This window comes from Vanessa cardui, chromosome Z (genome assembly GCF_905220365.1).
Source record: "Vanessa cardui chromosome Z, ilVanCard2.1, whole genome shotgun sequence".
In the NCBI taxonomy this organism is placed as follows: Eukaryota; Metazoa; Arthropoda; class Insecta; order Lepidoptera; family Nymphalidae; genus Vanessa; species Vanessa cardui.
This window is the reverse complement of record NC_061154.1, coordinates 2,795,506-2,823,211: the sequence shown is the minus strand read 5'-3', so window position 1 is coordinate 2,823,211 and position 27,706 is coordinate 2,795,506. Positions and strand designations below refer to the sequence as shown.

General features: G+C 32.7%; 1 protein-coding gene across 1 annotated transcript in view; it reads left to right on the top strand.

The window, feature by feature from the left end:
- The window catches only part of LOC124543049 (glutamate receptor 1-like), a 146,222-nt gene that overhangs the window by 91,791 nt on the left and 26,725 nt on the right, over positions 1-27,706 (top strand). Inside the window, exons 5-6 of the mRNA XM_047121065.1 lie at positions 13,614-13,867; positions 15,448-15,597. Coding sequence (XP_046977021.1) covers positions 13,614-13,867; positions 15,448-15,597 — 404 coding nt within the window. The remainder of the gene's footprint in view (positions 1-13,613; positions 13,868-15,447; positions 15,598-27,706) is intronic.

The window sequence follows — 27,706 nt, the reverse complement described above, 5'->3', positions numbered from 1 at the left end:
TAACACGTTGGTGTGAACTATAATCTCGTTTAATGAGCTTATTCCCTCTCTGAGTGTAACTGCCATATTTAGAGACATTTAACGGTTACTTGAGGTACTCAAGAATTCGCATGCTCAAGATTTGACATGTAAAATCTATAGTAAAGAGAGCTTTAAGTGCGTTACATGAAATAGTCGCTTGGTAGCAATAATACATTAAATAATCTCAGGTTTCATTATGTAAACATTTCTAAGAATCCTAGAATTTACGGAAATATTTTGTGAAATATGTAATTTTTATTTCGTCTGAAGCGGAATTCCAGTTAACTATTTGAACAATTTAAGCTGGATTTTCAGTTTCATCCATCCATTTCATCCATTTCGTTAAAAGAACTTATAAATAAAATGTTGTTTTGAGGAAACCGCATTAAAATCGATTTCGAAAAAATAAACCGTGCAATTAGTTATGATTTATAATCAAATAAAATAATTATAAATAATATTCGGCAATTAAAGATTCTACTGTCTATTTACATACTGTGTATACTATAAATTGTTACTTTATTTCAAGTTTTTAAGTAATGAAACATTCAAAAAAAAATTAAAATAGATAAAGTATAAAGTATGACTACGAATTTATCCAGACGTTTAGGGCACTCTTGTACCCATTCATAATATGTATAAAAAGATGAGCAAATGTTACTGTAACCAGATGCATAAATACTGAATTTCACATTTCTTACATGACGAAATTTCATAAAAATATTTAAACAATAAATTACCCCCTTAGGTTTAAATATCTTTAGCAATGTAGCCCACATTGCTAAAGATATTTAAAGATTAACAGTTTTCTATGAAATTTGAGACCTATTTAAAACACTCCTTCTAGTAAACAAAGACATGCTCTTTTGATATGACAAATAGAGTAATTTAATAACGTCATAATATAAAACCATATCTAATAAATAAATAACCATATCTAAATCATCATTTGAAAAATCATAGATAAATTTAAACGTAAAAAACAAAGTTCCAAATCACAATTTCACTGATAAAAATCGATTTGTTTTATATTTGCACTAATTTAATGCAATAATAGAATACACAATAAAAATAACGTCAAAATTTTAACCCCTAAAACGCTACTCGTAAACGTATTATTGATGAACAGGCTCATGACGTTATCGATTTTGCCGCTTCACGAAATGCAAATTTGTTCATCGACGTTCCATCAATACAATTCGTCTTTTTTTATTGGACACAATAATGTGTGAAACTGTCCAACTTTGCAAACTAGTCAGCGGAAAATCGAATCGACATCAATCAGCGAGTTAGGGTCTTTTCAAACTGATTCGCATCCTTTCGCAATTAAACGCTGAAAGGCAAGTTTTAATCCCAAAAACGCCAACAAAATATATTTTTCTGTAAGGTGACATATTATTTATTTTACGTACAACTACATTAAAACGTTCTGATAACTGAAATCACTTAACATCTCTATGTCAAATAATATAGGCTTCGATAGACAAGTACTAATCAAACACCAGTACAAAGTCTTGTTATTATAAGATACAAAATATCTTGGATATCTGTCCTTATGGAATTTTAAAATAACAGTCTTCTGTCCAATACGGAATATTATAATAATTACAATGAGCAGATGAATTAAATTTATGAAATCGATATATCAGTTACCCGATTCATAATACACATAGTATCTTAGTTGGCGAAGAGTTGCAATTTCGCGCGGAAAAGTGTGTATTCCAAAATTTTAAAATTAACTCAGTTACAGCACAGTTTTAAGCAATTCAATCAATGTGCGGCTTAATTCTAACATGGCAGATATGTCATAAGTATATTATGCGCTGTTCACGTCAGTTGTCGCTTTTATTTTTAAGAGTCTAATCGCCGAATTTATGATGCAAAAAAAATTACTAAAGTTAAGCATAATATGTAACATTAATTTATATCAGACAAGTAATCGCCCGCGGCTTTGCTCACGTTTTAGAGTGTTAGTTGTCATGTGTTAGGCAAAAAAGGAAGTGGAACTCCAAGAGAGATTTCTTGGAGTTCAAGTTTGCCTCATATAAAATTTCATCAAATTCGGTTCAGCGGTTTGCTCCTGAAAGAGAGAACAGACAGACAGTAGACAGAGTTACTTTCACAGATTGATGAAACAGTTCAAATATCTTACGAAAAAGCTCATTTCAATGGTCTCAGTAGTTTTGTATAATTAATAAAAAAAATCTTAATGAATATTATATCGTCTATATAATTTAATACATAAATCAATCATGGGAATGAGATTTGAAACCATAAAGTTGTAATTGAACGGATTTTTCAACTGCGAAAAATTTATATAAATGCTATCAAAGAAATGTAATTATCTTCGGTCCTAGGGCTCATATAAAAGTCTCGTAAGGCGCTCTCAAGTAAGCGGCAACATCACAGCTGGGGTTTGATCTTACATCATAATTACCTGACTTTGAAATAGAGCCTCTTCACATTACACTCTTTTTAATTAACTTTTGCAGTTTCAATGTGATTTTTATTTTTTTTAATATAATATTGGGTGATTGTCTTACAAAGGGTAAATTGTATGATATTAATAAGTCATCGTACACCGTTCATTCACTATATTATAAATATTAAATTTCATAGTTTAAATAAAAATAGATCTTAATCAAATCAATATTGATTTGAGTATTGTAAGACGTCTATAGACTTAATATCTTTAGGAGTTAATAATTATAATTTATTTTTTATAAAAAAAAATATTCAATTATTTTTTACTAGAATAATAAATTTAAATATTTAATTGAAGCATGGAATTATAAAAGTTATTAACATTAGGATACATGTCGTATTTTCTTTGACACACAGTTCAAGTATATACAATAACTTAATTCATTACCTAATAACTTATTTTGAAAAATATATTATACGAAGAGATTGAGATTGATAGGTTCCGGTCTTGTGTCATTGAACCTATTAAGAGCTCACACCTTTATAGTTCGTTTGCACTTAGTTAAATAATACAGGCAGTGGGACTTATATAGTTAATGCTGCGGTCTGTAAATAGACGTTAGTCTCATCTATAAATCAATACAGTGAAGTCCACTGGGCAATACGGCAATAGCCATGTAGTTTATAATCTAGCCGTATTCAGAAGAAAAATAGATTAAAGTCAAACAAATGCTCATCGCTAAAAAAAATCTATAGGTTTCATAATTAATACTACGCTAGTGGGTGTCACGCGAAACTACGCATTTATTCAAAAGAATTGGAGTTTATGGATATCTTTTTTTTTTAATTTAGTTAACCGCTATGTAACCGGCCAGTTTTTCTACTCCTTAACATTAAATCTTTGTCAAGTCACAACAATTTATTTATTTGCAAACAAGAATCCTCTTTATTTCTATAAATCTATGGCTCTTTCTGTGCAGCTTGATCCAACAATCATTGCGACAAAAATCGGCTATGCTATTTATATATGCGATTCAATCTCTAGGCTTTACTAATATAGTTAATTCGCTGATACACAAACTTAGCACTCAACTGGCAGGCGTTATAATTCAAAGCGCTTTTCGTATATACACGATAATGGAGTATTGGTATTTAGTACTATCGACAGTGGAATCATATTCAATTGAATAACGTATGTAATGTACTAATACTCTATAGGTAACATTAATGTGAATTAGTATACACATTATTAACTCGTCCTTGATTATTCATTGGGTTAGAGATATAAGGTAATAGAATACAACGTCCTGAATTAGAGTCTGGAAATAATATACGTCTACACTTCGCGCGATTCAAGCTGTAGCGTGCGTCTGTTGTATTTGTATGTGGATTTGGGGGCCGTGTGTGTCTATTGCATTTAGAGGATATTGCCCATAATGATGCGAGTAGCTGCAGAAAGACCACAATGGCGTGCATTTGAAGAGGCCTATGTGCAGCAGTGGACAAGCCTGGGCTGCTGATGATGACACTTCGTGCCTCGTAAAACGAGTAAAGCCTTTGGTCCCACACTTCAACTTCTTGTCGATCTTTCCGGTAGAGCTAGACTTACCATGGATCGAATCGAACTACAAAAATGAAGGTTTAGAAAATAGCCTAGTAAAACAAAAAATATTGTAAAAGTTTTAGGGCTAATGACGCTATAATTGTTAGCATCATTGAATTTAAAATTCTCAGATTCTATTGTAACATATGAAGCTCTTCTGTCACCCGAGGATGCGATTTCTTTTATATGTACTCAACCAATACACGAACTTTATTTCATAGTTTGTTACATTATATGTATGAAATTCATGAATGTTATGATATGCGATTAAAGTATAGAATTACTTAATTACAAACGGCTCACTCATCCTTTAAATCGGAGCATAGCAATACAGCGTATTGCTGTTTAACGTTAGAATAAATGATGATTACGCATAATTAACATACAAAATCACGCACCAGATGTAATTATGTAATACATAAAATATTATTAAGAACTCTTAATATATTCTACACTCGATAATACTACTTTCAAGTTCAAATTGTCATCACGAATATATGATATCTGGATTTCGATTTTCAACAAACAATGTGCTGATTTTATTATTGAAATGTCAAGGTATTGAAATAACTTTAATTAATGAATTTTGTAATAGTCTTCCAAATGCGACAGGTCTTTGTAAACGTTTTCAAACAGTTTATAATCCAATAATAAGTTGAGGTTTCGAATGAATCGGTCCTTTCTCTTGTCTATTTGAGATATTTTAAATAAATCCATTATGTCTGGTAATAACAGATGGTTTAACGGTTAACTTACACACAGAAGGTTACGAGAATTGATATACATTTTATTTAAAATATGATAAATTAGAAGTAAAGTTATTCTAAAACCAATAATATCCCTGAAAACGTCAAACAAAGTTATAAATTATTTATTTCAAATTAAAACTATAAAAAAATTGAACTCACATCGTCAACGTATCTCGTGTATCGTCAAGTTTAAGATCTGCAATTTCATGTTTCTATAATACAAAAATAATACAGATTAAACGTATTCATGTATATCAGGCCTCAATGCCATTGGTACTGTAGTGCCCTTAGCTGATGTTCAGCAAAACAGTTACAGAAACAATTTTCATTATTGAATTAATTAAATAATGTTAACCTGACTGTTTGGTGTATTTTTATGGAATTTAATACGATCAATGCCGTTTATAATATTGTTAGTACTTTTCGACGGATTTTGTGTGTCATAAATTTATTTACAAAAACATAATGAAGATAATTTCAAGATCAAATTTGAGTACATAACACATTTTTGTAACATAATTGATACATTGATTACAATGATGACGATGTCACACGATTTCATTTACATGTGTAACTAAATATTCGTAATAATTAAATAAAATTTTCGCGCCTTAAATTAATTGGACTTGGTAAACTACCGATCAAGCGTCATTTAAGTTCGATTGTATCTCATAGGAATGATTTTCGTTTCGTTCATCGTAATTAAAAAACGATGAGTTACTAATCTACATACATATGTATATGTGGTAAGTACGTGAGATAATGAACTAACAGAGTCGACTCAATAAACTTTAAAACAATAATTATGATTTAAAATGCACAAAAATATAAAATATACGGAAAACATTAAATCACTTTATTTTAATGCAACTAAATGAAATAATCAACACTAGTATCATTATGATATTTCGAACTGTATCGTTTTACAAAGCACTTATATTGACTTCTGTATTGGTTAATTAATCACGAAATGAGTGCACTTATTTAATCGAATTATATCATTTAACACAATCAAAATATACATACATTTAAGCGATCTCTTTTCCGAATGATTATTAAATGTAATTAAATATCACAGTGAGCGACACACGTAAATAAAAATGTATGAATATTAAAACAACTTCGAAAAACTCAATTATCGTTTTAAATATTCACTACTTAAATAAAAGCATTAAGATCCTTCAACAAGCCTAAGCAGGATAGCTGATCTTGTACATTCTTAATTTTTTAATAGAATTCAAACTTTAGTTACGTCCATTTTGAACAAAATAATTGAATTCAAAGAGTTATGAGTTGCTGGGAATATAATTATGACTGAAAGAAAATTAATTCTTTGTGGCGTCAAATGGGGCTGCTTGGGCAAGTATTATTGTCTTGTCTGGCATTGCTGGTTATAATTTCATTATACATATATTATAAAGTAGAATCTTGCTTTTAGCGATAGGTCTACGACGGTGTCAGCGTTGTCTACAATGGGCGTCAGGCTTATTCTTGCTTGAAGAAAGTTTCGAGATGTAACATGATCTTCATTGCCTAAAATCTGACCATGCAGATCGTATCGTAGATAGATGCATATCTAAAGAACTATAAATATATTCGTTATTAAGATAATTTGTAGGGGAATATCTAATGAATGTTCGTTACTACGATGACTTTATTTTTGATGTTAAACGTCTCTTCTCGAATTTCTATAATGTACGTGACTGATTTTATGTAAGGGGACGGAAATGTGTAACGGGAAGCCGCGGAAGCGCGCGCTATTTGATTTGACCAATGAGCGTGCGCGGTGCACGAGTTAGCTATCAAATTATACCAATCCAGTTTCCGAGAGGATATTACGTTAATGTTGCTTATTACCAAGGTAAGCGTGTCAGGTTACACATGTCGCATCATACTACTTGTGAGCGCTTGTTATTTTTATTTTAATGATCTAATAATATTGGAAATTGTAATTGTATTAATGTTATATTAAAGAATTAAGTTTTGTTTTACCTTTAAATTTATCGAAATTGTGATGAAGTTTGTATGTGATTGAGTTGGGAAAAATTAATAAGAAAGACCACTGGGACTAAAACCTTAGTTAATTTGTGAAGTCTCCAAATTCTATCACTACATGGTATTATTAATATTTTTTTTTAATTAATAAAAAAAATCTTACGAAAATTGTATATCATAAAAATAATCAATATCTAAAATCGATTTTGTATAAAATAAAATATATGTTTCCACATTATATTTGTATACACATGTTATGTGCACATATATTAGTATCACGTTAATGCTCTGAGGACCGTGAAAATTGTACTGTAATTACATACTACAACAAGTTTGCAGTATTAATAACCTAGAAATTAAATTTGCCTGTTAATTGTTGCAATTTAATGAATATTTATTTCACACTTCATAAAATCAATCCTTTGATCGTTTATTTAAAAAACTCATATATTTTAAGCGGAAACTCACATATGGGCACTTTATGTGTAAACCTTTTTGTTGGCAAGAGCTGAGCCCTCGACCTTGTCCGCGTTTGACTTTGACTAAGTTACTCCTCATCACGTCAGTTATCTGCCAGTGAGAGTCCCGTCAAAATCGGTCCAGCCGTTCGAGAAATTAGCCGGAACAAACAGACAGACAGACAAAATTGTAAAAAATGTTATTTTGGTATATGTATCGTGTTTTTGTGCCACCACCACACTTTTGTGGGAACTGAGTTACATCCCTATAGTTGTCTCTGTAGTACTGACTGACTTATGTCTCTATAGTTCTGACTGACTCGCTTTTAAACATAACGATGCTAATTGGCGTCTAGAGGTAGAATTTGTAGTGAATGAATAACACTCACCTAGACGGATCTGCACAAAACCTTACTAATAAAATAAACACCTTCTTGATGAAAATATGTAGCTTGATGAAAATATATAAGATCTATTTTTTTATCTAAGGAAAGCAAACATTGTTATATATACTTATTTTTTCTCTCTGTCTTATCATCCTTTCTCTCTGTCACCTGATCGTTTTGGGGCAAAGTGCTGACACAGCTTTCCAACTTATTCTATCAGTGGCCACATGCTTGACTTAAATTCCGGTCATTCCAATGTTCTTCGGTTCGCCGACGACGCCGTTTCGAGCGCTCGCGATTTATACGGAAACAAAAAAATTGATTGTTTTTTAGATCAGATAGATCGCGTTATGCGTAGTGCATGTTGGTATTACTAGTTCTATCAATTAGCTACCTCGTGATTAAGTCACATATGTTATCATTACCAAACCGTACTTTACAAAAGTAGTATTCCAGTTCATTAACACTAACAACAACAACAACAGCCTGTAAATTTTCCACTGCCAGGCTTAAGCTGCCTCTCCCTTTGAGAAGAAGGTTTGGAATATTCCAAACTATCTTCTGTTCTTCGCTATTCCAATGCGAGTTTGTGGAATATACATGTAACATAATTTCTATGAAATTAGACACAATTAGCATCAAAACTTATTTTAATAAGAAACTGTGCTTAGTTCAGCAGAGGGGCACTTACTTGTTTAGTACGGTTTTGGTCTTTGTTGAGAATATCAAGTTCAGATAATAGATAAATATACGATAATAAAAATAAATATAAAACTTGAGTGATAAAGTGTATATTTACATAAGAATGATTAAGATTAATGTCTTAATTATATTCAAACAGACATTTGAAATAGTTACTGCATAAATCATGGCTGCGTGGAATGGTGGCAAGGATGCTAGCAGTATTTCTTTGTTGAATCGCAATTCCGATCCTCTGGGCAAAAAATGAACCAGCCTCATCACGAGTAGAAGCAATGAGGGTGCTGTTATAATTTTAATAAAGGTTTTTGCCCGACTATTATATTATTCTAAAGTCGAGAGTTTCAACTGCAAATGTGACATACACATATATTGGAATAAAATACGAATATTTGGATTCGTTGGTTTGCACATTGACGATGTAAGGAATAGTGAATATTTCTTAAAGCGTCATTGTCTATGGGTGATGGTGAACACTTACCATCAGGTGGCCCATATGCTGTCAGCCAATCTTTACCATAAAAAAAGTAATGTATAAATAGGAAATAAGAAATCATATTGGTGTGATTAATGCGCAATGCGTATTGTCAGACACTCATTTGAGACGCCACATATCCTAGAGCTATTCCATGCTTTCAGATTTTCATTGTATAGATTATTCGATATAATTGAAGTAATTTCATCCAACTCTTCGTTTTATCGAACGTCAGGTGAATTTCAAATACATGGATGCTTAGAAGTTCGACTTATGACTACATAGATTTGAAGTAGAAATTTGTTGAATATATATATCATGAATATTTTAAAAAAAGATTTTTCATAATGAAATTTCAATAATTCATGTCACTACTCTAGTAGCTTTGACATCTAACTGATAGTGGTGACACTTTAGAGAGCTGTAAATATAGTTTAAATGTGTATACAAAAAGACTCATTTTGGTTTTTTTAGCAAGTCAAAATGAATCATTCTTTGCCATTTTAGAAATATTGACCATTCTTTAAAGTATTAAAGCAACACCAACTTTGAGGAACAGGATTTTATGTCCCTTGTGCATAAAGTTACACTGGTTCGCCCATTCTTCAAATCGTAACAAACCTAGAATCGCTGTGTTAAATTACACATATATGTAAGGTAAGTAATGTAACAGCCTGTAAATTTCCCACTGTTGAGATAAGGCCTCCTCTTTCATTAAGGATAGGGTTTGGAACATATTCCACCAAGCTGTTCCAATGCAGGTTGGTTGCACATGTGGCACAATTTTGATGAAATTAAACACACGGAGGTTTCCTCACGATGTTTTTCTTCACCGCTGAGCACGAGATGAATTATAAACACAAATTAAGGTAAATTAATTAACATATATGTGATATGTATATAGTGGTGCTTGCCTGGGTTTGAACCCGCAATCATCAGTTAAGATGCACGCGTTCTAACCACTGGGTGCTCAGCTCACATACATGTCTAAAATATAATGTCTTTCATATGAAAATATATTATAAATATTATTCATATAAAATCACTAAATAAAACCACTGTCATATTCAACTAAAATTTAATATTAAAATCGACTCAATATTTAGCAAATCACAATACAAAATAATTATTACTTAATATATAGTTAGTTACAAATCCCTCGAGTTATGTATTCTAGTCTTAAATTAAAAACCCAAAGAAATTCAAATTTAGAACACTATATCCATATATGTTCTTATAATTGATGTCTACCAGACGTTACATGCCATTAGTCGAGTGGCTTAACCTCAAGGGTCATGGGTTCAAATGCGTCACGTGTTGCAAATAGTACGGCCGAAACTTTCGTACCCCGCACATTTGTCTCTTAACATTGAAACTGTTTTGGATAAAGGGATTAAGGGCGATGTAATTCGATTTATTCAGTGAAAATCAGCTCCATACATCGAGATTATTTAATGGTTTTCGGTTAAAAAATGTCAATTGAGATTAAACGCAATTGATTGAATTTATTTTGTTCAATACAATATCATTAAAGGTTTTATGTGGTCTTTGAATTAAACTATCTTTATGTAACAGCCCAGGTGGCCCATTGGTAAAAGCGCGTGGATCGTAACTGATGATTGCGAGTTCAAATCCAGGCAAGAACCACTGGATTTTCATGTGTTTAATTTGTGTTTGTTCATCTCGTGCTCTTAAAGGAAAATAAAGAAACCATCGTGAGGAAATCTACTTGTTACTGCCACATGTGTATATAACCAACCCACATTGGAGCAGCGTTGTGGAATACACTGCAAACTTTCAGTATGAAAAGTGGTATTCGTTGATTGTTATAATTACATAAGTAGGTATATGATTTAATACTAATATATTTAATGAAGGCATTTGACTTACCACGTATTCATTAAAATTTTTTTCACAGAAATGGTCTATCAACGTCGATAATTTATGAGTAAATAATCGGTGAAGTAATTGTTATAATACTGTTATATTGTGATCATATAACGTTTTAAAGATTGCTCCACTCCATGTCCGTAAACTGCATTACCAAACGCAGTATGATATATAATTATAAATATAGTAATAGTTATATAATATAGATTAGGTATATAGATGATAGACATAATGACAAATGGCGAAAGCTACATTATGTTGCACAATAAACAGCCGTTCGCAAATCCTCAGTATCAAAAGGCCTTATACTTAGTTTACTAGAAATTAACAAAGGCTCACATTACTTTATTTATGGTATAAGTTGGCGGACGACCATATGGGCGACCTGATGGTAAGTGGTCACCATCACCCATGGACAATGACGCTGTAAGAAATATTAACTATTCCTTACATCGTCAGTGTGCCAGCAACCTGTAGTTACACTGGCTTACTCACCCTTCAAACCGGAACAAAACAAAACTGACTACTGTTATTTGGCGGTAGAATAACTGATGAGTGAGTGGTACCTACCCAGACGGGCTTGCACAAAGCCCTACCATCAAGAAATATCATGATAGTATAGTATGACATAAAATTGTGTTGAAGTTTGCTAATTTATTATAAAATACAATAGCGATTTATATTAAGTATCTTAGCTCTTCGTATTTCATTCAAATTATAATTGTAAAAACACAATAAAAACGTATATTCGTAATGCGATCCAGTTACTACAAATTTATCGCTCAGTGAAATCAAGCAACATAATATACTATATAATAGATTAAAAATCGATTTAACCACAAAACGAAATTCATTTCAGCTGAAAAAAAAAAACTCGTCGATAGACGCTCACATACGAAAATATAACGTAAGAAAATACCTAATATCAACTCAAGGTTTCCCTCGGAGAAAAAACGTATTCCATTTTTTGTCTCTACAGCTCGCTTTCTCCTTTTTCGTATCGCTTATTTTATATGGGGCGTTTAATTCGATGAAATTCGTATAGACTCGAATTGGTTTAGAAATACTAGCAGATAGACCGAGACGAAACGCTTCAGGCTCCGTGAATGTTATTATATTTCTGACATCTTTGCGCGATCCATTCGAAATAATCATAGTCCGCTGGGCTGTAATTTTGCACTGTCAATAGCGTTGTATTGCCGACGGCGATGAAATTTTATTAGTTTTAAACTTTGATTACAGTCGCGGTAGAGTATTTCAACACATATTGGTATTTTTCGAACACTAAATTCGCATCAAATTTCCAAATTTTATTATTTTTGCAGTGCCTATGATATTTCACATTAAATTTGTAACGTTTCGAGATATAAACCCGATGTACCAGGTATGTGATTCAGTGTAAGCTACACGTAAAGCTTAGCCGTTGGTGAAATGTTACTTACATAGAATTTTCTTTTGCGAGGAAACCTGCAAATTGCGTGCGTTTGGATGTAATTTCTGGGATATTATTTATTTCTTTTTATTTTTTATTTTGCGTACTAAAACTCAGCCAGGGCTGCCTTTTTTTACAAAACATCAATTAGTTAACTGTCATGGAAAACTTCGTTTATGACTACTCAATTTTATCACATTGGAGTCCAAAACTCCACTTAAGAGCTCTAAAAAAAATCTACTAAAAAAACAGTCATGTCTTCTAAAAACGGTAGATTATAGTTCAATAGCAGAAAATTTAATGGTGAATTTATGAATAGAAATTATACACATATGTATAAGAAAATATAACCTGAAAATAAAAAACAGCGAATTTAGGGAATAATTTCAATATTAAACGAAAGTAACTTTCAGATTCGTTTCATTGTTAACGCACGTTTAAAATTATGTAACTTTTTTACACGACTGTTAATTAAATATTGAAAACCTTTTTTTTATGTGCGCCGACTTGTAACAATACGTCCAAAATGAAAAAGACCATGCCATACGATACGCAATCCCAATTGTTGAAATTCATTTGAACGAAAAAGTATAGGGAGCTCAGTCGGATGTTCCCGAGTTTCATTCGGAAGAATGTCACTAAAAAGAGGAGAAAAGTTTGTTTTCTATCTTTCATCTAATTCAGAGTTTGCCAACTACTTGTAGTTACGTGAAACTGTAAACCGATGCTTGGATCACCTTTGAAGCAAAGTTCGAACTATCGTCTCGAGTCTATCCGGATTTAGAATTGGCGACAGATAATTTCAACTTTTTCGTTTGTAATTTATGTTTCTATAATACAGCGAAGTATAAAACATTTTATATTTTTTTAACGTCATAATGGTACTGAGATGGCTCAGTGGTTAGAACGCGTGCATCTTAACCGATGATTTCGGGTTCAAACCCAGTTAAGCACTACAATATATGTGCTTAATTTGTGTTCATAATTCATCTCGCGCTAGGCGGTGCAGGAAAATAATTGTAAGCGTTTCCTTATGATGTTTTCCTGCATGTGACTAATTTCATTGAAATTCTACTACATGTGCATTCCACCAACCCCCAGTTGAACAGCGTGGTGGAATATGATCCAAACCCTCTCCTTAATGGGAGAGGAGGTTTTAGCTCAGCGGTGACAAATTAACAGGCTGTTAGTGTTACTGTTATATAAATACTATCACCAGTTTTTCAATATCACCAGCTTTGCAAATCTACAAATATAGAAGATTGCACCTAAAATCTATTGAGGTTTTTTGTCAAGTTTACTAGTCAGTGAAAATATTTAGGCTCCTTGAGATTAGTCTCCACGCCAAATTGATCAAAGGGAGGCTATTAACATTCATATCGTCGTTATTAATATCATAGTTCGTATGTTATTTTATTCCAAACGTATAAAAATAAAATAACGCAAAAGGAATAACGTATTAATTAAACTATCTGTTACAGGTTTACTTCGCCTCCAACAACTATATCAAACAATGCAACCTGGTAGAACGGCTTTCAAAATATCTCTCGTGAAACGCATTTACAATGCATCTGATGCGATGGAGTTCCTGGTCGCGTTGGAACAGCACGATCGATGGAGTAACAAGCGAATTGTTCTGGATTGTAATGCAAGAAATGCGAAAAATATTTTAGTCGAACACGTTAGGAAGGTGCAGTTAGGTCGAAGGACATATCACTACATGCTCAGCGGTCTGGTAAGGTTCCATATATAATTATTATAATTATGAAAAACATATAGACACACATAGACAAAACATTAGACGGCAAAAAAACAGTCAAATGTGTGCTATCTATATTAATTTAAATTTCAAAGTAACTCCGTGTTTCTGGCTGTTGCTGTGAAATTTGGTATGAAGAAAACTTGAACTCCCACAAAAGAAAACACAAGCTACTTTTGCATGACACATAACAAATCTAAAACGAAAGCGAAGCCACGATCGACTACTAGTATAGATATAATTTTACTAAAATCTCATTTTGTTATAAAATTTCGATAGTTTTAGTTTTAACGCAGAGCAATTTGCCATATTATTTCAGAAGCAACTACCGGCAAATCGGCTTTTCTGAACTTTATCGATTAAAATCATTTTCCTAGCTAGATTTAACAAAAGTTGTTTGTGATAGTCGGGAACGATGGCTTAACGTATTCTCTGAGGCATGATAAAGACTACGCCAGACAAAAAAAAACATAGAGCGAATATTTGACTCGAGTAGTTATCGATTTTACGTTATCGTTATCGATTCGGCTTGTGGAAAAAGGTTCTTAAATGATACTTTAAAACGTGTTAATGATTGAAAACAAATTTATATACAACTTAACATCGCGAATACTTTATACAAAATATTTATTTGTGTTGGCTTTTTAAACATTTGATAATTTCGATTTTGATTCGATTTGTTGAAATTAAAGACATAAGAATGACACACAAAGTTCAACAAATAGTAATAACGATCATTTGTTATTGAATTCATGTCTGAAAAACAGTTATCTATATTATTAATTATGTTATAAGAAATATAAAATTAACAATTATGTTATTTGACGACCTCCGTGGTCGAGTGGTGTATACACCGGTTTTCATGGGTACGCCACTCCGAGGTCCTGGGTTCGATTCCCGGCTGAGTCGATGTAGATTACCATTAGTTTTCTATGTTGTCTTGGGTCTGTGTGTTTGTGGTACCGTCGCTTCTACTGATTTTCCATAACACAAATGCTTTAGTTACTGACATTGGGATCAGAGTAATGTATGTGATTTGTCTCAAATTTATATGATTACAAGTTCACATTTCAGTGTAATATAATTATTTATTATGAACACGTAAGATATCTTTCCTCTTCAATTTTTTTAGGTATTGAATGGTAATATTAAACATCTCAGCTCGGGAAGCTTGGCACTATAATTGAGACAATACTATGCTGGATGACTTTATTAATTAAAAAATAAAATTTGAAATAGCTTCTGTTCGATTTGTTACGTAAAAATTGTTTTCTCTTGAAAATAGTTTATTTATTTCTTCTTCAATCTTAATGTTTGCATTTAATCATTGGACGACCGCAGACAATAATATTTAATTATTTTAACGTTCTTTTCATCCATCAAGGAATGCAATACTCTTAAAAGACCATTATTTTTCTGTTTCCATTAAGTTTCTTGTTATTTCATTTTTTTTAGTAGTATTTAAATAGAGTATACAAGACGAATGAACTATAAATGCAGCTCATGCCATAGTCGAGTCACGTCTCGGCTGGAACTTATGGAATTCCCATTTGCAGGTTATGGACGACCATTGGGAGAACGAGGTAACTGAGTACGGAGCGGTGAACATTACCGGGTTCCGTATCGTGGATCATTCGAGGAGGACCGTGCGCGATTTCATGGAAGGCCTGCGCAGAATGGATCCACGTTTCAAGGGAACTGTTTCGGTGAGTCTAGAGAAATATGTACTAAAATATCGTACGTTATTACAAAGTACATAAATAAACTTTTTGTCTTAAAATAATGGATTCCTACCTTTCGAAATGGTGCTTGAATTTCGGCACATTCTCCGTAGGCGGGATATTTAATGGAATTTATTTGATAAATATCTATCCAGATATTCTTGTTAGAGGCATTTATAGTATACCCACAGGTTTTACCGTTATAGAAATATTCTTAAGTAATTATGAAGGCGGTTAAAATTCATAAAGACCTTTACTTCATGTTAAGATAGATAAATATAGATCAAGTTGAAAACTATAAAACAAAATATCGAAATATATATTTAGTACCAAAATTAAAATAAACTTTGTTCAAGTAGGCTTTTAAATCGCACTTTTAAATCGTCTTTTACAATTAAGTGAAGCTACCACCGGTTCGGAAAGTAGATCCTACAGAGAAGAATCGGCTAGAAACTTATTAGTTACTCATTTTTCAACATTTAAAAAATATAAAAGGCAAGTTAGATAAATACGATTACTTAAAATAATATATCCTGCGTGGAAAAATATAAAATTTTTATCCAATAATAGTCATTTTTAAAAATGTATTTTTTATAAACGATTTTAATTTACGATATGGCAAAGTTAAAAATGTCTGCGGAATTTTACTAAAGAAACGGATACCTTTCCCCAAGAAGGACGACGCTATTAATAATATTTAATTATCCCATAGTATTCATACTGAAGAAATTCCCATTAGAAGAAAATGTGTTATCTATATTATATAAAAAACGAGCGAGCTCGATGAAAAAAGCCTGATTATCGATCGCTCCCTTGCTGCACGAAGTAAGGACAGATTATAAATAAACTATCCTATCGGTTTTAATTATAGGTACTTCTAATATATAAATTAGTGTTCATAGACTATTTAAAGAGATAAGACATTTTAAACATAGAGTTCTTGCACTCAATTTTGTTTATAAAAATGTTCTATGATAGTAAAAATTTAAAGTTCGCGTTCACAGAAATAAGTTAAGTTTCAATCGTTGGCGGTAGTTGTAAATAATATTTCTTTTGTTCTTCAAATGGACAAATGCCACCTTAGTCTACCCGTGACCAAGAACGCTGTAAAGTGCTCGAAACGTCGGGATGCCAAAAATAATTAATATACGCGATTCAAATCCGTTATAACTAGTTTTATTTAAATACATAAAATGTATATCCTACATTACTGTAAAATTTCATCCAAATCCGTCGAGTACTTTTTTCGTTTTATATTCTTATATTACATACAAATTAAGTATGTATACCAATATGAAAACATTAGTCATAAGACCACGTGTATTGCCAATACGCCACCATTCTTTGGAACCAACTACGCTGGACGTAGTGCACAATTGTTTGCACAAATACAGTTGCATCAGATCCGATGGAAAATCCGACAAGACCGACAGGCTTTCTGGCGCAGGAGCCACGGCTTTATGCATCTCTCTTCCAAGTAACAGTGATAAAATGTAACTATAGACATCACGTCAGGGACATAACATCTTAGTTCCCAGGTTGGTGGCACATTGCTCTTTAGAAGAATGTTTAATATTTCTTAAGGGGCATCACCATTTATAAATAATTTTTAGGAACACCTGATTTGTTAGTAATTCTATTTTATAAAAAAGTTAATGAGACTTCTTAGAATAGAAAGCCAATAGTTATTTCATTGTCCAGACTTCCCATTTTAACCCATAAGCTGTGGATGCAGTCTTATAATTAGCCATTAAACCGACGAGCAATTTACCAAATTAGTGTGTCGTGATCCTACGAGTAAGTTTGCGTTTTGCATAATAAATAATGTTCGTATAACATTATATAACGATGGATAATCTTGATCGAAGGATTATTATGTTTACGTTCGATAAACTCACGTCGTTTGCAATGAACTCACAGTTTCATATAAAGTTCTATATTTATAATATGAAATCATATTTTATATCAAATATTATTTTATATATCATACACTGTTATACTATTATGATGTATGAATTATATACTATGACGTTGCTACTGACGTTTGATTATTCAAACACATATATTTTGTAAGAGAACATTACATAATATTTTTAACCACAGCAAAATTAAATTATAATCAAATTATTATAAATATTCGACGAATTAAATTTGGATGTAATGTTTTTTTTAATCTATTTTTATCTAACGAATGACAACAGGTCCAGAATGAACTGCTAGTAATTACTGGAAAGCCAGTTCACTACAATTGCTACCAACCTTGGAAATAAAGATATCTTTTGTGCCTGTTGTACACTGGCTAACTCATTCTTATAATCGAAACACGATAGAATATCGATGACGATCGACGAATGATTTTTATCTAGATAACCAGATGGGCTTGAACCAAATAAATATGTTTCATTAAACTAGATATGCAAGCAAGGGATCTATGTTGCTAGGACTTTAGTTATATTGGTTCGCACCTATCAATTGGGACAAAGTGTATTTCGTTAACCGATGATAGCCGGATCAAACTCAGGCAAGCATCACTGAACACTCATGTGCCTAATTTGTATTTAAAATTCACCTCATGCTTGACGGCGAAGGAAACATCGTGAGGAAACCTGCATATGTCTAATTTCATAGAAATTCTGCATTACGAGTATGTGTATACCAACACCAACCCGCATTGGAAAAGCGTAGTGGAATATCTTCCGCAACACCACTTTAAAGGGAGAGGAGGCCTTAGGCCAGCAGTGAAAAATGTAAATGTTTTTGTGTTAGATTAAATAAATAAATATAATTGATTCTATATATTAATACTGGCTTGTCAAAGCCTTACATATCTTTATCAAAATATACCCAAAAGTATTTAGTAACAGTTACTAAATATATTTTAAGTCGTTAGATTTTCATAAATCGTTACGTATAGCTCTTCCAACGTCTGTCCATTGAGACCAAAATATCTTATACGCCTGATAATGACCAGAGACAAAAACTAATCAAATTGAATATCTCTTTGTCTTTATGCAGATAAAAATTAAGTAAAAATACGCTCTCCAAAGCCATGCAATTAGCATTCAAAGCAAACGAGTTCATTAGAGCCATCGGACGCGCTTAATTCCTTTTTTGATTGCATGCGAATGATTACTTGTAGGTCGGCATTTTGAATTTTATTCAAATATGTATTTTAAAATCTATATACAAATCTTAAAATCCTAATCTCAACGCTCAATGCACACTCTTAGTATTCAAAATTTTAGATTTAGTATCCAATAAAGATAATCTTTGTAATAGAGTATGTCTTAATTATATTGTATGTGCAACAAATATATTATATGTGTTAATATCAGAAATAAGATTTGAGTAACATTTAACAAAATGGTACTTTAATAAAACCTTCTTACAATTATGTGCATCTATATTTATATATTATACACTACATCAGTATCACTATATGGTATAAAGCAAAATCACATTCTCTGTATCCCTTTGTAAGCTTCAATCTTTAAAAATAGGGAACGGATTTTGACTCAGTTTTCTTTAGTTGATAGAGTTATTCAAGGAAAAGGTTTTTGTATATAATACATGACAATATAGTAAAAAACACTAATAATTTTAGAAATTTGTAATGTGATTTCGTAAATAAACATAATTCTGTAGTATATTCAGTATTGCCCGTACGAAGCAGGTTCGGGTCGCTAGTAATATAAATATACATTGAATTTTTAATTCAGCCAGTTAAGGAATAGTGCACGTTAGGTATAAAAATCTGCCTTGAGATGGAATCAATGAGTCAATGCACACACTTGCATTATCTCACGTTCCATTTCACGCCAGAAAAATAGCATTAAGGGCACGATCACACTGGAAAACGATAATACGGACTGTATATGCCCAAGAATATTATTTCAAATGATAGCTATCGAAGCAGTTGGATTATTAACTATAGTGTAAAAGTCATAACAGCTTACCTTCTTGCTTCTGCAGCTGACAAGTTGGATGTTAATAGCTGTTTGCCAAGAGAATAGGTTTAGGGATTTTAAGTAGAAATGATAGCAGTCATACCGTTCATCGTAAATGTAAAAGTATTCAGTATTAGATAATACTGAATAATTAATCATTAAACTATTGTTCTACAAATCTCGAACCATATATGTTCAGACGACTTCCGTGGTCGAGTACACCGGTTTTCATGGGTACGCCACTCCGAGATCGCGGGTTCGATTCCCGGCCGAGTCGATGTAGAAAATTCATTAGTTTTCTATGTTGTCTTGGGTCTGAGTGTTTGTGGTACCGTCGTTAGTTCTGATTTTCTATAACAAAAGTGCTTTATTTCAAAAAAAATTGGGGTGCCACTGGAGGAACGCGACATCGTCAGCGCTGAGCGTTGGGGCCCGCGCCGTATAATAGCCGATCACAGCAGCCAAACTCGGCCGCGGCCAATTGTCGTGCGTCTCGCTCGGCGCGCCGTCCGCGACGAAATGCTACGAGCCGCGCGCGTGCGCCGCGGCTGTGACTCATCGGGAATCGTCGAGTCGGTGCCTAAGCGGTTTTATGTTAACGAGCGTCTCACTCCGATGAATCGCCATATATTTTATAAAACACGCGAATTAGGTCGACGCGATGGATGGCGATATATCTGGACACGAGGAGGACGCATTTACGCTCGTCGCAGCGGAGACTCCGAAACTCGTCGTATACGCACGTTGAGCGACACAATTAAGTTTTTTGGAGACAATACCGTTTGATTTTGAGCTCATATAAGATTAGTTTATTAGGTAAATTTAAAGAATATATCATACATGTAAAAACAAAATTAATTCGCAAGCAGGTTAAATTAATTTCTCATATTTATTTAAAGTGTATTATATTTTATATAATTAAGTTTTCACTTTGTGGCAGTATCATACTTCTAAATAGTAATTGTAACGATGTATTATTATTATATTTAATTATATTATTTGCTTTTAAAAGTAATATATGTAACAATTATTGTGAGATGCCGAATGTAATATGTAAAAGTAAACTTCATACGAGTATAGCGTATATTTTGGAACTCATGTATCGTTCACAGTTAGCCAGTATAATATACATATTTGATTTTTTAATATATTATATACGTGCGTAAAATGAATAAGTCAAAAAAATTACGAATTGGCTTTCTGAATCCTGGCTCACTTGGTACTGGTCATGATGAGTTTTTATATGCAATGGATCGCCACAACGTCGATATCATGGCACTAAATGAGACTTGGCTACGTGAGGGGGAGGACGCCCGAGCCCCAAGAATTCCAGGATACTCATTGCGTCACATTCCTCGACCTGCGGAAATACGTTCCCGTGGCGGTGGAGTCGGTTTTTATATAAAACAGGGTATTTCTGTTCGGACCCTTAAACACCCAGAGACCTTAACTATTGAGCAAATGTGGTTAAGTGTTAATATTAGGGGTAAAGTTTTAATCATTGGTACAGCATATAGACCGCCTTGGTTAAGTACGCAAATTTTTATTGATGCCATTACTGACACATATGGCGCTTTGCCATATCATGATCACATACTATTGGTGGGCGATTTTAATATCAATTTCCTAGATACAGGTAATGTAAATACAACTATGTTTACAGACTTTCTCACATACACAAATATGACGCAATATGTTACCGTTCCCACACATTTCACAAGTCACAGCGAAACCCTCCTCGATCTCATCTGCTCAGATACCAACGTCGAACGAGTGTGGGTTGACTATGTAAGCAATTTAAGTGATCATGCTTTTTTATCGTGTGAGCTTAATATTGAAAAAGATAAGCCCGTAACGGAAAAAATATATAGTAGACGATTAGACGACATAGATTTAGACCAATTAAAATATTATTTAACCGCGCTTATTAACTGGGAACTCATAATTTCAGATCAAGACATTAATAAAACAGTTGCAGCTTTTAATGACAGTATCCTGTGGGTATTTGACACATTAAGCCCTATAAAGTTGCGATATATCAAAGAATTACAATATCCATGGGTTACTTATAACATCAAATTAATGATGAGACGGAGAAATGAAGCATAAATTAGATGCCGTAGTACGAAGATAGAAGCTCATGTTAACTATTATAAGCAACTTAAAAAATCAGTAGAATCGGCCATAAATACAGAAAAAACTGTTTATTTTACTTTATTTATTAATAATAATTACAAAAATTCGCGATACTTATGGTCACATATTAAACGCCATGTCAACATTAATAATAAGAAAGACAAACTTTTGCCCGCTCATTTTGATGATCCAGATGGTATTAATGATCACTTTCTCCAACTACCAGGCAGGCCTCAGGCTTCTCAAACTGATATAGCATACTTTAACAGTCAACTTTATGGTGATGCTACATTCTACATCAAAACTGTCGATTGTACAGTTGTCAATAAAGTAATAAGTAGTATTAAATCAAATGCTGTTGGGGCCGATGGAATATCTCTAAAAATGTTGTTGCTCATTATGCCTCATATTCAAGAAATGATTACTACGTTAATTAATATGTCTATTACCCAGAGCATATTTCCTATAATATGGCAGAAAGCGATAATTAAGCCTATCCCTAAAAATAATAATCCCTCAGAAAATAAGGATCTACGGCCAATAAGTATCCTGCCATGTTTATCCAAAGTATTGGAAAAAATAGTATATAATCAGCTATCTGATTTTCTTGAGACCAATAATATATTACCCATGAGACAGTCAGGATTCCGTAAACGTCGCGGTACTGCAACTGCACTGATTGATGTGGTTGACGAAATATTAAACGCGCAAGATAAAGGTAATGGCACTATACTAGTTTTGTTGGATTACTCTAGGGCATTTGATACGATTAACGTCTCTCTTTTACTAGCTAAACTACACTACTACGGACTTAGCGCAGAAACTATACAATGGTTCACCAGTTATCTGGGTAGTAGAACGCAAACCGTAGAACTTAAACATGAAGATGGCACCATAAAATCATCGCAATGTAGGCAAGTTCTTAGAGGTGTACCCCAAGGATCGATACTTGGTCCTCTACTATTTATTATATATTGCGCTGACGTAACAAAGGTCATAAAAAACTGCCGTTACCATATGTACGCTGACGACATACAAATATATATATCTTTTCCACCTAATGAAACTCATAATGCTGTACTTAAGCTAAATGAAGATTTAAGAAACATAGCAGGTTGGTCAGAAGCAAATTGTTTAGCGCTAAATCCACAAAAGTCTAAATTTGTAATACTGGGCACGGCGAATCAAATACAACTGATATCAAGGGAAATACCTATGGTTAAAATTCAAGATGAACCAATTGAAAGAGTTACAGAAGCACGTAATCTTGGCGTACTTATGGACGAATGCCTTAGATTTGAAAAACATATTCATAATACAGTTAAAAGCTGCTTTTATCGTCTAAAAGTTTTATACCAAATAAGAAAGTTTTTAAAGGTAAATGTAAGAATCCGCCTATGTGAATCATTAGTATTATCCAAATTAAATTACGCCGATGTAGTGGTGGGCCCAAGACTATTGCAACGTACAAAAAATTTAATTCAAAAGGTGCAAAATGCTTGTGCAAGATATTGCTTCGATATACCTCCACGTACGCATGTCACACAGTATTTAAATAACGCCGGAATTATGAGAATGGAATACCGTAGGCAACTGCATTTTATGACGCTCTTATTCGGGGTAATCAAGTTCAAACTTCCACCATACCTTTATAACAAGCTTCGTTGGGCGCACGATACGAACACATACGCAACCAGATCGAAATCATATTTACTTCTTATGCCTCTCCATAGAACGGCCGCCTTCCGTGGCAGTTTTCGATACGCCGCCACCAAGTGCTGGAACAACCTTCCACCGCCATTGAGGAACCTAAATATAATTCATAATTTTAGAAACAAATACAGAAAATTTCTTCTTGATAAACAAAAGCAAACATAGCAATTGATTTTATTTATCTTTGTTAATTTAAATATAATATAATGATTTATATTTAATTGTATACATATGTATGAATTTATATACATGTTCGTGTGTGTGTGTGTGTGTATAATATGTAGTTATGTGTGTGTATGTAGTTGTATAGATGAGATTTTATATATGTATATGTCATAACTATAAAATGATAATTCAATATTATCTTATAACTTTTTTTTTTTTTTTTTTTTAATATGTAATCAAATCTACTCACCTTACAGTGCATGGCCCATTGGCAAGATGGAGTATTGATCAGACTTGGTTAGACTATTTAGTGAATAGATTTTAACCTCTATTTGATTGTTATGATATTTGTTAAACGGCACGTCTCGACCTGCTTGCGACCTTCTGTAATAATATGTTCGCTATATTAATTTATACCTCCAATAAATGCAAAGAATCAAAAGTAATATTATTGTGATTTAGATTATATTAAAACACATTTAAAAAAAGAAAATAAAAACAGAAATTAGTATATATTACTTACTTATTATTATTAATTATTTTTTTTTCTTTCTCCTTAAATAATTCGTAGGTGATCGAATATCTTTGTGATCTCAGCGTAATATAATTTAGTTTTAAATTTTAATCCATTGTGCTACACGTCCAGCCTCCACTGCCGCCGCGAGGTACCTGAGGGCTGAGCGCATCATACTATCCTAGACTTGTTTTGATTTCTGTTATGTTTTTACTTTTATTTTTTATTTGATTTTAACACGACATAATAGTGGACTATTGTCAATGTCGTTCACTTGACGTACGGAAATAAGGTGATCACTGAAAATCAGTGCTGCCGTCTTTGCGAATTTCACACATAGTACGAATCGTATTTTAATTTAAGTACTTATAGAAAAAAAAAAAAAAAACTATATAATTTAAATCGTTATTTTTTTTTTTTTTTTTGTGTGTGTGAAATTCCTAGGCCGACAGCAAATGCTGAGTGATTTCCCTTTTTGTGGCATCGTACTGCTATGTAGGCAGCATTTTGTTTTTATTTATTTATGCCTCTTTTTAAAATCTTTATTAGATATTATTTAATTGTATTGTTATTTTAAGTTTTTGTTTTTTTTTTTTTGTTGTATTGTTTATGTCACTTATGTATCAACACGATGCTTACAAATAAAAATTCTTTCTTCTTCTTTCTTTCTTTAGCTACTTACATTGGGATCAGAGTAATGTATGTGATGTTGTCTAATATTGATTTACTTATTTATACAAAAATATGATGTAACAATTAAAATCTATGGATTCAGTATTAGATAATACCGAATACTTAATTATTGAACTATTGTCTTATCTTAAAATTTCGACCCAGTGAATGTTATTGTAATACCTTGTTAAATTATTACGAATCAAAATAGCTTAAACAAGGAACTTGTTAAAGGTATATTTTAAATTCGATATTGTTTTGTTTTAAACAGTGACATGTTGGCATCAATGTGCATATTATTCAATAGTTGTAATTGTCTGTACTGAGGAGTAATATCATAATATGAAACCTGAAGTTCTAGATAGTAGACTATGAATAGCAGATCGTGACGCGCTGTTGGCTACTGGATATGAAATTATAATGTCTTGTAAATTTAGTTGCAATTAAAGTATAGTTTTTAATTAAAACTCCTTCAATGTTTGAAAAGATCGTTAATGCAGAATATTGTCTTTCTTTTACAACAACAGCCTGTAAATTCCCGCTGCTAGGCTAAAGGCCTCCTCTCCCTTTGGGGAGAAGATTTGGAATATATTCCGCCACGCTGGTCCAATGCGGGTTGGTGGAATACTCATGTGGCAAAATTTCTACGAAATTTGTCACATGTAGGTGTCCTCACGATGTTTTTCTTCACCGCTGAGCACGAGATGAATTATAAAGACAAATTATGGAGGAAAAGATTTGGAACATATTCCACCACGCTGTTCCAATGCGGGTTGGTGGAATGCACATGTGGCAGAATTTCGATGAAATTAGACACATGCACGATGTTTTCCTTCACCACTGAGCACGATATGAATTATAAAGACAAATTAAGCACATGAATCAGCGGTGCTTGCCTGGATTTGAACCCGCAATCATCGGTTAAGATGCACGCGTTCTAAAATTCTCTTAGTCTCCTTTATTTTTGTTAAATTTCTTACTGAAAAGTAACTTGGAAAGAGAATGTAAGTATCAAAACTAACGTGTTCTCTCTTTTACTCGATGATTAAATAATCTAAAACATATTTCTATTAAAAATATAATTTATAAAATAAATCAATTTTGTAAATATAAAAAATATTATGTTATAAAATAATAATGTTGAAACCACATACACTTTATATACTATATGTTTATATACCTGTGTACCTGTGTGCGGTACCATAATGTATACCTGTTTTTAGTATATTCTATATAATAAGACAACATCACATACATTACTCTGCTCCCAATGTAAGTAGCTAAAGCTTGTGTTTTGGACAATCAGAATTAACTACAGTAACACAAACACCCAGACCCAAGACAATATAGAAAACTAATGAAAATCTACATTGACTCGGCCGGGAATCGAACCCGGAACCTCGGAGTGGCGTACCCATGAAAACCGGAGGACACACCACTCGAAAACTCGAAAGGTCGTCAAAAATAATATACACATGATAAGTGTGAAAATAAATCTGTCAGTTTGTCTCTCTGTTTGTCTGGTACTCTTTCACGGTCAACCACTGAATCATATTGAACGAAAGTTGATAAAAAGCAAGTTTGAATTTCAAGAAAGGACATAGACATAGGCTTTTTTAGACATCATATCTAACCAACCCCAAAAACACAAACGAGAACATAGGTAACTAGTAAATTATAAAATAATCTCATGTTGTCTACAGCTGTATTTAAGTTATACCGTACTGTAAGTGGTGATAATAACAGCAATAACCTAAACCCAATACTGAAATAAGGATCAAAATGCAACTTGATTATCGTTAGATTCATCAACAGTGCAAAATGAACCTTAAGGTTGAAAGTTTAAGACGTAAATTAGAATAAACCCTATTAGAAATTTGTCCACAGAGGCAGTGTAACTGGACCAGTCAACACATACTTATGATAAAATAATGGCTTATCCTTACTGAAAGCAGATTATAAATAATCGCCTTGCCTTGCTTTGCTAAATAATTAAAAAATAAATCAATATTTAGAACATATATCACTAGAGTTCGCGGCTTTTAAAATGTCGTAACTATTTTTTTTGGTATACCATCACCCATTGACAATGACGCTGTAAGAAATATTAACTATTCCTCACATGTTCAATGTGCCACCAACTTTAGGAACTTAGATGTTATGTCCTTTGTGCATGTAGCTACACTAGCTCACTCACCCTTCAAACCGGAACCCAACAATACTGAGTACTGTTATTTGGCGGTAGAATAACTGATGAGTGGGTGGTACCAACACAGACGGGCTTGCACAAAGCCCTACCACCTAGCATTTCCACGTTGTCAATGAGTCCTATATTATCTAAGATCGATCGTTTTGTGGGTATTATATTGTTAAAGTATTCATTTATAATGAATTTGTTATGGTAGGCCAATATCTAATAGCAATTTGGTTGCAACATTAAAAAAATAATTAATGATTTTGAACACATTTAAGTGGAATATGTAGACAGTGATAATCACTTTCCATTTGAGCCAACTGCTTCTTTGCCTTGACTGGACGGCAGATTTAGAAGGGCAGCAAATTTGGCCCAAATTTGTTACAGATGTTAAAAAAAAAACTAATACTTATAATTATGTACAATTGTACATACATAATATATACACATTACGTCCGTAATCCGTATACTCGTCACTACATAGCGGGTTGGAAAAATAATACTAGTAACTGACAGAAACATCACCTAGTTTAGTTCATTTTATTAGTCCGATGTAATGAGGACGATAGAAGACAAATAATAAGTTTTGCAAAAAAAGTAGGTGCTGCAAAAATTGAATAGTCTGCTAGCCTACTAGTGGCAGATTTGTAAATCCGCCAATGCCACTTATACTATAAAAAAATACAACAGTCGCCATGTTATCGGAAACAAATTAAATGTGCAGAACATACTATAGTAGAAAATATTGTGTGA